Raw genomic sequence first — 15259 nt, 5'->3', positions numbered from 1 at the left:
CTTATTTCTCTCTATGCATCTCTATCTAGCCTTCTGCCCTATTTCTTCACTCATAGCCACCAACCTAGTTGAGATCTCACAAAGATTGTTATCTCTCCCCTGCACGGCAGCAATAGCTTCCCAATTGGACTCCCAACCTCAACCATCTCCCACATAGCTGCCAGTAATATCCCTCACTGACACATATACTATTAAACTAGGCAGATATGCTAGTTTTATTGAACCACTTTCTTTCCCTCTTTGGTTACAAAGATAAAAACTAGCTAAGTAGGAAGGGAGGGGAATAACTAAATTCAGAAATGGAGATGATATAAAAACAAAAGATACCAATACGAAATAAGATTTTCTAAGAAAGAAAAATACAAAGTTGTATTCCTTCAGCACAGACCTGACCAAAGTCACTCTCATCAAATATACTCTAGTGGCTCTCTATGGTCCCTGGGATAAAACAAACAGAAACCCCTATTTGTCTTTTAAAGCCCTTCACACTCTAACTCCAGCTAACCTTTCTTAGATGTGACCCCTCTTTGTGCATACTACATTCTAGGCACTGGCCTTCTTCCTATCTATTGCTCGTCCACAACATTCTATCTCTTTCCTGAATCTGTACCACAACCCAGGCTAGCCTGGAAGTCTCTCCTTCCTCATGTCCAAGTCTGAGAATCTGGAGCTCTCTCCAAGCCTTAGCTTAAATACCACATCCTACCTGAGGCCTAGCTTGATGCCTTTCAGTGCCGGTGCCCTCCACTTCACCAAGAAATTAATTGATCTAGATTTTGCATTTTCTCTCTCTCTCTCTCTCTCTCTCTCTCTCTCTCTCTCTCTCTCTTTCTCCCTCCATATATATAAAATATATATAGAATTGAAACATATTTGATCAGGCTAAACTACATGTATAAATATAATAATATTATTTATATATATATGCACATATGTATATTTGCTGGATAAAATGTAAGTTTCTTAAGGATTAGGGCAATTTGAGTTCTTGTCTTTGTAGCCACAACACCTAACACAATTCTTGGGACATCATAAACACTTTTTGAATAAGTGAATAAATGAATGACCATTGAGCTCTACCCTTTCTGATCTCGGATAAGATGAGAAGTGCTCTGTAGCATGTTAGATGTCTTTGTTGTAGCCTTCCAGTGTCTAGAACCATGGCTACCAGATAGAAAGTACTCAGGAAGTAGTTACTGAGTTCAATGGAATCTGTAAGGCAAAGTTCATTGAGCTTCTGAAGTGGAATTCTTCTTTCTATCTGACCTGATAATCAATGCTTAAGAACCCAGGATCCACAGTGATTTTATACTCTGGAAAAATGAAAGGAACACAAACACCAGATCAGAAGCAATAAGCTGTTTCCATTTTCCCAGGACTTTCTCCTTAAAGGAAACCACAGGCTTCCTATTTCCCCAGGAAATTGTCTCACAGTTTTCTAACCATAAATACCTGAAAAGTCATTTTGCACAACCCCCCACTTATCACTAACCCATGAAAATAAATTATGGAACAAGACTTCATCAAGCCATAATTTTTTTTAAAGAAACTCGTGACTCATTTTTTACCTTTTCCTGGTACTCTTTAAAAAGCATCTTCCTTTCCTTTCCCTTTCCTTCAAATACATCTATCCATTGCCTTTTTAGCTAATTCATCCTCCTTTCACAAATGTAATGTAAGACATATTATCACCAATGTCATTTGTGATTGAGACGTGGACCAATTGAAAATATCCTTCATCTTGTCATATGCTGTTCTGCTGGATTCCTCGAATTTAAAGAGGCAACTGAGGGAATGAATGGGAAAAAGAGGACCTCTGAAAATAATGAGCCTGAGTCAGAAAAACCTGAGTTCTAGTTGCAGATTTTCCATTTTCCAACTCTATAGCCTTGGGCAAGTCACTTCACCTTTTTAAAGCTTGTCTCCTTATCTGCAAAAGAGAAATAATTCTATCTCCACTGAGGCTTAGATGATATCATGCACGTACAAATGTTTTGAGAAAACTATTAAAAACACACACACACACACACACACACACACATTCGCCAGCCATAGTTATTTGTAAGACTCTGGAGAGCTTATTGAACACTTTTGTTTTCATTTTGGTAAGAAAACTGTCTTCTTACCAAAGAACAAGAAGCTGCTTGGGTTTAAGAAACCTAGCAGAAGCCTGGGCTTAAGAAACAAAAAAGGCCAGCTGGGGCCACATCATCCGTTTGCCACCTATCTGGGGGATCTAGAAAGGCATCCCAAAAGAAGCCTTCAGGACAGGAGGAAGAAATGCAAACATTAACAAATGAACAAAAGGGGTTTGCAGGCTTCAGTCTTTAAGGACAAAGCATTAAATGAAATTATGACTGTAGCTTTCTAGAGACCCCTAACAATATAATGATTATAATCTTCAGAAAATCCAGAAAGGGTCCCAGCTGGGTTGGTATTTAGTCCCAAATACAGGCTGTGCTGAATTTTCAGCACTGAGAGAGTGTATTATGTGGCCATATCCAAAACTACCAGTTGCATCGTGTTAGAGGAGCTACTTGAAAAAAGGGGGAGAGGGGGAAGGGGAAGGGAAGACCACCAAACAGTAAAGGTGATCAATCTCATAATGACTGGGATTTTCAGCTGTCTGTCATTAGAGGTAAGTTTATGACATTTGACTTTAGATAAGGCCTCACCAAATCAGTGCAGGAGTTCATTCTCTAATCTCCCTGATGGGTGGTCAGCCAGCTTCTAAATGAATAATACTTGTGACAGGGACTACCTTTTAAGACAGCCCACTTCGTTTGTGAACATCTCTAATGATTAGAAAGCTCTTCCTCAGAGGGGTGAAAGGTGCTGAACTTAAACCTTGAGCACCTCAGTCCAGTCTGTGCTCTGCTGCTTGGTATCTGTGTGTCCTTGGGCAAGTCATTTGACTTTTATGTGGCTTAGTTCTAGTCCCTGATCCCTAAAATGGGGAATGATCCAAACTGATAATTTTATTCAACTATGCCTTCCATCCTCATTCTGCCTTCAGTGGGCACATAGAAACATTCTACTACCTTTCCCCAATAACAGATACTTGAAGATCCTGTTCCCAAGGCCTTTAACTGAGCCTCATATGGTTTGTTAATACAATAGCTTCTATGGGTAGATTCAATAACCATAAAACTTCCTTAGTAATTAATTCAACCTGGAAAATATGATGCACGCATGTAAGCAGGTCATATGTAGCATACAAAATTTAGCATGCCTCCTCATTAGATAAGTTACAACATCCTGTCCTAAGCAAAGAAATCATATTAAGTTATAGAAAGCAACTTGAAATTGGCCTAATGCCAATTACCTATCAGTGAACAGCAATGGAATATTATTCACATCCCTCAGTTGTAGTAAATGATTGTATCTCAAATTCCCATGATAATTAAATGACTTGTTACACATATACTCCTATTTATTAACTGATACAATGCTAAAAAAACAAACAAACCATGAGCTAGGTACTTTAATCCAAGTAAATGGAGAAATGACAATCTCAGTACATCTGAAATTACCAACTGGATGCCCAATTCATGTTTAGTTTTGTTATCTAAGAACAAAGCTTTGGGTCATTTTATTTTCATAATTCATGGAGGGAAAAAACTTCGCTCACACAATCTCTCCTGAGGACCCACCTGTCTGTCTTTGTGTTGTTAGGTAAAACTGCCTATTTTGGAAGCACACAAACATTTCTGGTGAATTTTGTTCTGGTTGGTACAGTAGACCTCAGGGTTACGGTGGGATGTTGGCAGAGGCCTATCTATGCTTACATATCATTTGGGTGCTTGGAGGCCAAGACCTCTTGTCTTTTTTTTTTTTTTCCAAACAGGCTTGTAACCAGGGGGCTGTTTCACAGAAAGGTGTAGGTGTGTGTGTGTGTGTGTGTGTGTGTGTGTGTGTGTGTGTGTTTTAAGGCCACAAAATTATAGAAAGCAGTAACTAGGTCAGTGACTACCCATCTGAAAGAGAAAAACCTCTGTATTATTGTATGCTCAAAACAAGGCCCAAGAGAGTTGTCATCTGCCATAGCTGAAATAGTTAAGGAAGAGAAGAGTTAAGGGAAAAAAGAAAGAATCAGAAACTCAAAGGAAGGATTGTCAACTCCAGCAAAATGTGCCTTACTGGAAAACTCCATCAGCGGCCTCCAGACAAACTAGGTCTCGCCCTTCCCCCATACTCCTTTTCCCTTCCCCCCGCCTCCCCGGAGCCCTTTTCAGGGTTTCTGGTCCTTGACACAAGTAAGAAACGACGGTTTCAGAGCTAATCCATCAAGTTCCCTTAAACTTTGGCCCTGTCCCAGGGTCTGGCTTTTCGCCAAGGTGGGGGGGGGGGGGTCTCTCTCTGCCTCTTCCCCGGGGCGCTTGTCTCACTCGGGACACGCGCCATTCGCCCACCCAACCCTGCTTTCCCGCTCCCCTCCTGAGAGCTGCCCGGGCAGGTGCGGGGCTGGCACTGCCCGGCTCCCCTGGGGAACAGGAGGGAGGCAGGCTTGGCTGAACTCTCGGCCGCCGGTCTCTCCACCCCGGGGAAAACGAGCCGCCTCGAGCGGCCCGAGGAGGACGGCTGGGGCCCCGGGGCCGGCCGCCCCACAGCTCCCGCCCAACGCCCCCCCCCCCCAGCTAGCTGTAGAGCCGCAGACCTCTGGCGCCCCGGGGACTCTTCCTGTCCCTTTGTCAGCCCCCCTTCCCCCACCCCCAAGTGGCTGCTCGGGCGCTGCCGGGGTTCGACTGGAGAGCCCGCAGCAGGGGGTCGGGGCCGCCCATGCCCTGCTGGGGCCAGCTCAGCAGAGTCCAGCGCTGCCCATCCCACCACTGCCCATGCCGGCACTGCCCGGCGCGGCCCGGCTCGGCCCGGCACTGCCCCGCGCAGCCCAGCCCCGCACTGCGGCGCGGCTCACAGAGCTTCCAGCTGGGGCCTGGCCGCCGGGCCGGCGGGGCAGCCGGACGACCCGGCTGCTTCTGGCCAAGGCAGAGGAGGGGGGGAAGGGAGGGGGCGGGGAGCGCCGAGCTGGGGGCGGGGCGTGGGCGGCGCCCGGCCTTCCCGCTCCCGGGCTCCCGAACTCGCCCGAGCCTCCTTAAAACTGTGCCGTTAAAATGGGGGCGGGTTTTTCAACTCAAAAAGCGCTCAATTTTTTTTCATTTCAAAAAAAGCTGATGAGGTCGGAAAAAAAAAAAAAAAGACGAAACCGGCCCCGACTCTGCAGGCAGCAGCGACAGCGGCGGCGGCGGCGGCGGGCAGCCTGAGCGCGGCTCCTGCCTCCCGGGGGCCGAGCGAAGCTGCCCGGCCGGGCCGAGGGAGCCGGGGAGCCGGGGAGCCGGGGAACCGGGACAGCGGCCGCCGGGCAGCGCCAGTAACTGTCCGGGCCGGAGGAGCCGAAGCGAGCTAACTGTCACCGCGAGCGGACAGGGAAGCATCAGGGACCCGGACCTGGGGCCGGGCCAGTCCCGGGGCTCAACCGAGCCAAGTCAGGCCGGGCAAGAGCCGCTGCCGGAGCCAGAGCCGGAGGCGGAGCCGGAGCGAGACAGCCACGACAGCCGGGACCCCGGGAGAGCGAGAGGACCGGGACCGGGACCGGGACCGGGGCCGGGGTCGGAGCTGGACGTGCCAGTCAGACGTGGGCAGCGTCCCCCCGGCGCCTCGACGGCCAGAGGAAGCCTCGATGGGTCGCAGCATTCGGAGGCCGGGGAGCGAGCCGGCCTGGCCGTAGGCGGGAAGTGGCGCCCCGCGGTCCCGGTTCCCGAGGAGGGAGGCTGCGAGGCTCGGGTGCCCGCGCCCCGACCCGTCCTGTCTTGTCCAGTCTTGTCCAGCCGCCGAAGACTACGAGACTCGCCCGCAGCCCTCCGCCCCAGTCCAGCATGATGAGGTGGCCGGGACCCTGCGAAAATCAGCCGGGGCGCCCCCGGGAACCGCGCGGCGCCCTGCGCCCCCAGCCCGGGAGGCTCGGCTGGGCTGTGACTGCACTGTCGGCGGGCTGCGGAGCCTGCCCCTAGCGCCTGGGAGCCCCCTCGGGCTGCCAAAGGACGGACGCACCGAGCCCCGGAGGGAAAGCTTGGGGGCCACTGGGCTCTTGGCCGCGGAACTCTCCAACCCCGCTTTACTTTAATCCGTTGGGAGTGAGCGCTCCGGCATCAGCCTGGTCTCTCCCACCGGCCCGGGCTTGGCGCCCCGTATGGATGGAGAGCCAGCCCCGACGCTTTGCCCTGGAGCTGGAGCCGGGGCCGCCGCAGCAGCCGCCGCAGCCCCTTCCGAGGCTGGAGTCGTCGCTGTGAACAAGGGTGGGTTGTTGATGTTTTTCTTTCTCTCTTTCTCTCTCTCCCGGTCTGCTTTTCCCTTTCTCCTCCAGTGATCATGGCTCTACCCTAGCCCCCTGGGTCTGCGGACTCGTAGCTGGCATGGGCCATGTCTCTGCATCCACGGAACACGTATGACAACTGCCCGCCTAGCTTCCAGGCACGCAGTTGCCAGCGGCTCACAAGGCTGGACGTGCCTGGGTGTCTCTGGGTTGCCATCCGCGGAATTCTTCCTAGGGGTTAAGAGAGAGAGAGCGAGGAGCAAAGCCCCCCTCCAATAGCTCCGTTTTGCTGAATAATCACGTGTGAATCGAGGGGCGGGCTCTTGGCAGGCAGATCTTACTAGTATTTACTACACCGAGCTCACTCCCGAAGATTAACCATCCCAGCCCTTCTGTCAGGCTCCGATGCCATCATGCAGCCTGGTTAGGAGCAGGGGGGGGACCCGACTAACGCATCTTTTCCCGATCATCAGGACCCTAAAGAATGGCCGAGCCTTTGGGGAACGAGCTGGCGTCCGCAGCTGCCAGGGGCGACCTAGAGCAACTCACTCATTTGTTGCAAAATAATGTGAGCGCCAATGCAGAAAATGGATTTGGAAGGACGGCGCTGCAGGTTGGTATCCCGAGAGGTGGGGGAAACAGGTCCCCGAGGCTGCGTCCCTCCGGGAACCGGGCTGGGGGAGCGACAGCCAGGAAGCTGGCCGGGGTCCCCAGTCCCACTCTTTTTTGAGACGGAGCCGGTTGCCATATTTTAGATCTCAACTTTAAGTCGATCCAACTCCCCCCAATGACGTACTTGGAATAAACTCGCCAAAGCCAATAACCTAGTCGATCTCAGGGAGGTGGCAGGTCTCGTCTCGTTTTCGGGGGGCTTTGGGGGGCTGGGGTTGGGGGGTGCTCCCCAGGAGTCCTTCCAGCGCTGAGGTTGCTCGAAGCAGATCTGTAAACACGTCTCAATGATGATTATCTGAAGTCAACACACTGCTCTGAGTGATTTGGTCTGCTTTGCCCCAATAACTGACTCTCAGGTCCACTTTCTCGGCTCCTGGCTTCCAGGAGACTGCCCTTTGGGGAGCCGCGAGGGCTTCGTCTGCCGCCCAGCAGCCCCCGGCCCCCAGCTCCCAGCCCTAGGGCACGATGTCCATTTCACAGTTAACGCGACTGCAATCGCCGCCGCCGCCGCCGCCGCAGCCGAGCTGCCTGCCACCCGCCCATTCACAAGGCAACCCGGGGGGAAAGGCGACTTTGCGGCTCGGCCAGAGGCTGAGCGCCCGCCCGTTCCTTAAATTTACAGACAACAGCCTAAATGCTCCCAAGTGCCAACTATTTATTGTACCTGATAGAATGGTGCTGTGGAGTTTTTTCCCTCCACTTCCCTGAACAATATCACGATGTGGATGAAACGAGACAAAAGGCATAAGCGGTTTCTAAAATAGTCCCTGTATTTCTCCTGATGTTCTAACAATCTCTGTTACGAAATGCTACACTTGAGCCCTGGTCTTTTCTGGGTTTTGGAGTGTTTGCTTTCAGGCACAGAAATTAGGAATTTAAGTGGCAGGAGATAGCTGTTGGCAGATGGAGTCCATGTACTCTTTTAAGCTGAAAATCGGGATCCAGGACCTTGCAAAAAATATTTAGTTTTTACTGGGCTTATGCATGGACACGAAAAATCTTTCCTGTTTGTGATTTCAGAGAGATTGAGGGAAAAGAGATACGATTGTCCTGATTTTTTCCTTCTAATTCTGCTCCACAGAAAGGTAGGATCTCCAAAATGCCACACGCTGAATAGATTAACAGGATTTTCTTTTGAAAATCTAAATATTATAGAAAGCCCAGAAGCGAAAGGGGCACTTGAATTGTATTCAAAAAACAACTAGCCAAATTCTGGGTCTTTACAGAAATACAGGGAGAATTTTACTGTTAAGTCTGCCAGGGAGCTATTTAGGGGTCAGTTTTTATATAAGTTTACAATGTTGTTTACAATTAACAATACTAATCAGTACATTAATACCCACTTATTGAAGCTCAATCCTGACTGATTTAATGTCACACACTTCTTTCCCCCAAAATAAAACAAAAACCGTGAAAGACAAGAGAATGTAGATTGATTTTCAGTATGTATAATCTTGAAATGGGGAGTGGTGATATATATAACTAAGAGAACTTTCAGTAGTTTCCAATATTACTATTATTTGCTGAGGGGATATGGAAAATTTCCTTCCACAATTATATCAACTTAATTTAAATGCAGTAACTTCCCTCCCCGATTCTGAATATTGATTTCTAAATTGGGATATTAATGGCAAGGCCTGAGTTGCAGATTTACTCTTCAAAGCTCTAAGGTGTTTGTGTCTCCTCATGCCTTCTCTTCTGAACACTGACTCAAGCTTCAGATACTCTTGTGATCACTAGAAGGTGTTGGGTCTGGTTTTATGACTCAAAATGTTCTTTCAGAGAACTTATTTATATATATATAATTTTTTTTTAATAGCCTTGTGCCCGGTTTTAATCTTTGACTCCTGAAGAAAATCTAAAACAGGCAACAGTATTGTGGTTAAGGAAAAGGTTAATGGCATGCTGTGTTCAATGAGTACTGACTTCACATTTTGCATCTTTAATGTATTTTGACACCATTAGTTAATTAGGGATTATCACCAATCAAAGCAATGCTCCTTTTCAGAGGGAGATCAATTTTGGGGTTGTTTTCCAACAGTTTATAGATAAAAATACAATACTTACTTGTCTACCGGAATGTAATAAAGATTTTTCACATATTGACATTTTCTGGCTTATCAGTGAGTGACTCTATTTTTCAGAACTAAGAATCTATTATATATATATATATATATATTTTTTTATATACAATCCAACATGATGTGACTTTAGAGCACTGCTAATGAGGGCCACTGGATGTAGGCCTTCTGAGCACAGTGAGGGAGATTCATACACAATAGATACCTAGCATATGTGTGTGGACATTTGCAAAGTGAATCGTTTGTGTGCAAATGCTAATAATCAAGCCTAACTTTGGATGTAAAACATTAGGAATAATTGACAATGGCTATTCCTAGCTGCCTGGACTATGAGGACTAGGGGAAAGCAGAAGGAAGGACCACCAAGTGATTATATAAGAAGGGAAAACAATAGTTGAAGGCACACAGGGACTCAAAGTAGACAGTAATCTCATCTTTTCTTTACAAATCACCCATTTGAAACTCAAGTGGTCAGTTAGAACTTTGGAAAACAAGCAGCACTTTGTAAAAATGACCAGTAGTGAGTGTTTGTATTTGTATTATTTAAAAGAACATTGGTCAGACAGCCTGTAGTTTCCTCTCAAACACAAACACACACGGGCTCTGTTTTAGTTTGGTTTAGTTTAGTTGGTATATATAATCGAAAGGGAGGAATCTTCCTAAATTAGTGAATGTCTCAACCATCATTTACACTTTCTTTGGGAATAGAGGTTTTTAAGTATAAGATGCAACTTTTACTCACTATAAAGTGATTGGTTGATATAAAATGGAAAAAAAATCAAGACCATGTTCTCTGGACTATGCTTTTATTTTGGAAACTAGAGGTTAAGAAAAATAGATCATTCTGGATTAAAAAAAAAAACAACCAAACCCAGTATATTCTAATATTGTATGATGGAATGAAACCTAATACTGTGTGCACTTATTTTGTTGTTTAAGGAAGCCACCCAAATGGCTGTTTTTACTCTTGGGGCCCAGAAAATGTCACCCCTTTTGTGTTTCAACAGATGCAATTTTTTCAGCTTGAACAAGAATAAAGATTGACATTCTTTACTTACAATAATCAGTCCCACAATCTCTTTCATTTCGTAAGCTTAATGAAATGGAAATTACACAATTCTTAAGTATTCTGGGTTAAGAGCTGGAAGGGACTTTAGCCATCCTTTAGTGCAGAATTTCTCAGTGATCCTGTTTTTAACACTAGATTCCATCAGTGTATTTTTATTCACCTCTTTTTTAAAAAATCAAAAAATAATTTCTCATTGAAATTATTCAGCTAATTTTTGGTCCCTGGCCCAGGCTGCAAAGATTTTAGCTGTGATAAATTTGCTATTGTATTTGCAGTCTGTTTAAGATCTCCTATCAGTCATTCAATTGTAGGACTTTTCAAAATCATAATAATCACAATAACTTCCATTTCTACGGCATTTGAAGATTTATGAAGCATTTGGCCCACAACAGCCCTGTGAGGAGATACGAGTATTGTTCTGACCATTTTACGGATGAGGAAACAGGCTCAGAAAAGGGAAGTCCCCCAGCTAGGAAATGTCAACGGGCAAAGTTGGGATGGTAGGATTTAGGGGTGCAAAATCCTTGGTGCTAGCTGAGTCCAGCACCCTCGATTTTTCTCTCTTCCCTTGGCAGTACTTTCTGCATGCTCAGTTTCCCCTCTGCCCAACCTTTCCATCCCTCATGCCCCAGCAATCATAATGCCACTTTATTGTTCTAAGCAGCATTTTCAGTACCAATTCCTATCACCGATCGCCCAATACCACCACCTTGGGTAAAGCAAGAGAGCCCAGCCCGACTGATGGCTTGGCGAGAACCTTGAAGGAGCCCACCGCCTGTCTTTCTGTTGTTCCCAGGTGATGAAACTCGGAAACCCGGAGATCGCGCGGAGGCTTCTATTGTGCGGTGCCAATCCAGACCTGAAGGACCCCACGGGGTTCGCGGTCCTGCACGACGCTGCCCGGGCCGGCTTTCTGGACACCTTACAGACTCTGCTGGAGTTCCAGGCCGACGTGAACGTGGAGGACAGCGAGGGCAACCTGCCGCTGCACCTGGCAGCCCGCGAGGGCCACGTGCCCGTCGTGGAGTTCCTGCTCCGACACACCGCCTGCAGAGTGGACCACCGGAACCGCCAGGGCGACACCGCTTGCGACGTGGCCCGCCTCTACCGCCGGGACGCCGTGGTACGACTTCTGGAGGCTGGCCGGCCCGACGACGCGGCCCCAGTCCCAGGCGAGCCGGCACCCGCCGCTTCGGCCCCAGCCGCCACTGCCGAACCGCCCTAAGGAGTCCCAAGGCCAGACCGGCTGCTGTCCCGGGGCCGCACCATCCCTCCGTGTTCGGCAGCCCAGTCTGACTGCGTGCGTGCCGGGGATTACTGCGCTCTCCCTCTGCCTTCCAAGCAAATAGTCAAAGCCTCAAACTACGGAGGTGGGATTCTTCTGAAAGATTTATGAATATATTTAAAAAGGCTTCCAATCCGCCAGCAAAAACCTCCCTCCTCCCCTCAGAGACCTAATATCTGCTTGCAAAACTGCTTTGGTCTTCTTGGGAATGTAGAGTTTCCTCCTTCCTCAGTTTCCAGCCTTAACCCACCTCAGCCCTCACCTCCCTAACCCTCTAGTCCCCTTGCCTGTTCCCCTACTTTGCAACTTCGTTTTCAGAGTCTATCTATATCCTGATGCTTCTTTTGCCTAATTAAAACTCTTTTTAAACGGGACAAATGTTTTCGGTGATTTCTTCCTCCACTCCCACTTTTCTCTCCTCTCTGCTGATTGTACCCAGGAAGGCTGTTTTCAGAGTGTGTGGATTTGTTCGGCTGATTCGATTACAGGCCCTAGAACTGGCAAGGACTTTATAATTCATCTCTGTGCAACCCTCTCATTTTACAGATGAGAAGAGTCCGGTGGTCTATTATACATGGGGCTTAGAGGTGGAAGAGGTTTCTGAGTTGGAAGGTCACATAGACCTTCATTCTTCTTTTACAGAAGCAGAAAATGTAGCCCCAAGAAGGGAAGTGATTTGACCAGGATACAGGTGGCAGCAGAGCCAGAATCCTGGAGCCCAGGCTTCTTCTAGCTTCACACCGTTTGTGCCTCTTTCCACCTCTCTATTCTATGTCCAGTTCAGGACTTCCTTTCTCTCTAACCTCCTCCTTCTCCCCAAAAGAATGGGGAGTGGCCACTGTTCCCAGTGGACAATCCCCCCAAACTGTTTCCCATAAGTTTGTGCTCATTTTTTCTGGGATTCTCTTCAAGACAGACTTAGTTGCTATGGGGTCAAGGACGAGTCCCTGATACAAAGAAGCGATAAAAAGATATATTGTAGCTGTAGAAAACCCCATGCAGTCTTTTTTAGGCGGCCTGCTGTTAAGACATTCTTCACTTTAAAAATCACTTCTCAGAATGAAATGAATTTCAAGGAGTTTGGTTTCCAAAGGCTGCACTGCATGTCCTCTAAGAAAGAAGCCAGCCCTGGTTGGTCCCCTGGTTCAGCAAACCTCAAAACGTTGGGTAAGCTACCTTCTAGCAGTAAGTTCAGCTATACCTCAAGTGACACTGTAAACCATCCTGGAAATATTCTCTGAATTGGAATCGTATATGGAGGGGGCTCTTTTTCTGCTGAAGTTTCCAAGGGCTGGCAGATACCTTTGGTTTGGTTTTCCAAAAAGGCAAGACAACTAGCATTTATTAAGCACTTACTGTGTGCCACGCATGTGTTAAAGAATCAGCATGTGGCTGATAACCAGGGCTGGTTTTCTTTAGGAAATAAACCTATGCAATTGGTCAGAGTGTGTGTGTTTCTCTGGGTTTGGTTTCTTCTTGTTGTCTCTGCAGTTCAGAAGGCCTGTCTGTGAAGCTCTTCATTATTTGACACAAATTGTGTCCCTTCTAGCAGGAGCATTCACCTAAGCAGAAGGATGGTCTGTGGGAAATTCCACGCCATCCTCCCGTGGAATTAAGTTCACCTTCCATTCTGGGGGGGAAAAAAAAGAATTCTCTCTCCCCCGGAAAAAATATGTTAAGCTTCAATAAAGCACAGGCACCATTCTACTAGATGGCTTCCTGAATACAGTTGGAGCTGAGAGCAGGCAAATAGGTCTGAGTCACTGATTATCCATGAGTGTAAAAATCACAAGGAGAAAGTTTTTAATCATTCTGACCTAGCAACCCAAGGCATTGTCTTAAAGCAAAGCAATCAGCTCCATCCGACTCTTTGTATGATCAGCCATGTCAAAGCAGGCCACTTCTAACACTCCACCAAATTAAACTAATAATGACTTACACCCTTACACACACACACACACACACACACACACACACACACACACCTCAAACAAAAAGACCAACACAGAATTGCAATCGGATCATCAGTTTATAGGGCCAAAGCATCATTGGCCTTTGCTCTTAAGAACAGCTATCCACAATACAAATTACACTCGAACTATTTCTATCTGAGCAGAACGATAGCATTTGAACAAGCCCCTTATTTTCTAAGCTAAAGAAAATGGTTAAGGGTTCAAACTAAGCCCTTCCTACGGTAGGTAATCATCTAGTAATGAAGGACTATTCTCAATTTAAAGTAGAGTGATTTTTCTTAATTTTTTTCCCTCCAACAGTCAGGTTTTTCATACTGCTAAATTGCCTCTTCCTCCTATCCCCTTAAAGATTCAAAATATAACTCCCAGGCAAATTTTCCAAGCTGCAGCTAGGCCCAGCAAAGAGTCCTCATGCCATTGGGTTGAATTCAGGTGGTGGAAACTCAATGTTTGGAAGGGTAGGGGGAGTATGAAGGGAACTGTTTTTCTTCAACAGACTGAAGTTGACATTTGAAATCGCTACATGACTCTGTTGCTTTGTACGGAAATCACTTTGCTCATCTCGGTATTTTAGAAATGACTGGTGTGGTCTTCTCTAGGAAGTAAGAGAAGCCATGATTCGATCGTTCAGAACACTCGATAAGATGCATTATTCGGGCCCGTGAAAATACTGCAACGTGTATGAAAGCCTGAACATCGTGCCGAGGGAGCAGGGTGGGCGGGGATCCAGCTGCTCTCCACTGACTGCCCGGAGCTGCAGGATGGAGCTGGAAGGGAGGGGACAGCCTGCAGCGCCTGAGGGCTGGCTGGATCTCTGTCAGAGGCCGGGGCTGAGGGTGATAACCCAGGACTCGGGGAGGGGGAGATGGATGAAGGGCTCCGGGAAAAAAAAGCTATGTAGTAAGCCAAGAACAAGGCTTCTCAGCTTCAGATATCCCCCCAGTGCCAGAATATGCCTGGAATAAGCACAGAAGCCCCTCTAGCTCCCGCAATGGCCCGAAGGGCGCGTGCGCTGTATGGTGGGAGACACCTGGGGAAGGGGGTCAAAGCCCCATTGACAGGTTCGCTCCAGCTCCCAGATGTCACCTCCTGTGCGCCTCGTTTCTTAAGAAGATTCGACGCCGGAGGTTGAGCAGTGCAAAGCCGCAGGGAATGAGTCCTGGGGGAAAGAAGGAATGAGCTTTGGGAGTCTATCCATTTCCCCGATGCGGTTCGAAATAAACCTGCGGAGGAAGAAGCAGGAAAGGGCTAGGTCGATTCTGTCCTCTCCCAACACGGAGAGGTTTCCTAGTCTTTGAGCCCAGGTAGAAATTATCCACCACAAGACTGACCACCGAGCTGAATGAGGAGAATCAGCCTCAACCACAGTTTGCATTGCTGCCCGGAATGGAAGGCAGGCGACTAGGACCGAGGAGAGAGCTGGGGCCAGGAAGCAAGGGGAACCCCTGCTTCTATCTCAAGAATTCTCAGGCCAGACAGGGGAAGAGACACACTCACTCACTTAGGAAAAACCAGAGGGGTGAGCTCTCGCCCTAAATCAGAGCCCAGACCAGCCCTTGCCCTTTCGGGGAAGCCGGACGGTTTAAGATCATAGGCTTGGAGCTGTTAGGAACTTGGGAGATGATATAACCAAACCCTTCCTCCCTTTATAGAGGAGAGAACTGAGGCCCAGAAGAGAGCAGGAAGTTCCCTAAGGTCAAACAGCTAGTAAATAGCAAAGCAAGTGGCAAAGTCAGGATTCGAACCCAGGTCCAACAGAGCTTACTCCTTGGGGATCGTTTCTAGGCCCGGGTTTAGGCAGGGTCGACCTGGGAGCCTGGAGTTCCTTCTCCCTCCCCAGGCTCTCGGCCTCTCTCCTTCTCTTCAATT

At 47.8% G+C, this 15259-nt stretch overlaps 1 protein-coding gene across 1 annotated transcript; it reads left to right on the top strand.

The window, feature by feature from the left end:
* The first annotated feature begins 6003 nt into the window (after positions 1–6003).
* On the top strand, positions 6004–11982 carry CDKN2C (cyclin dependent kinase inhibitor 2C). The gene is made up of 3 exons (XM_043964542.1): positions 6004–6293; positions 6784–6923; positions 10929–11982. The coding sequence occupies exons 2-3, from the start codon at positions 6795–6797 to the stop codon at positions 11355–11357; spliced, it is 558 nt and encodes a 185-aa protein (XP_043820477.1). The 5' UTR covers positions 6004–6293; positions 6784–6794; the 3' UTR covers positions 11358–11982.
* Positions 11983–15259: the final 3277 nt, after the last annotated feature.

Source organism: Dromiciops gliroides, chromosome 4, assembly GCF_019393635.1.
Source record: "Dromiciops gliroides isolate mDroGli1 chromosome 4, mDroGli1.pri, whole genome shotgun sequence".
NCBI classification, from domain to species: Eukaryota; Metazoa; Chordata; class Mammalia; order Microbiotheria; family Microbiotheriidae; genus Dromiciops; species Dromiciops gliroides.
This window is presented reverse-complemented; position numbering and strand designations above follow the sequence as displayed.

Coding starts and splice junctions, on each gene's coding strand:
- CDKN2C (XM_043964542.1), top strand. CDS start 6,795: ATGGCCGAGCCTTTGGGGAACGAGCTGGCGTCCGCAGCTGCCAGGGGC. Junction 6,924..10,928: donor TTGGAAGGACGGCGCTGCAG/GTTGGTATCCCG, acceptor TGTTGTTCCCAG/GTGATGAAACTCGGAAACCC.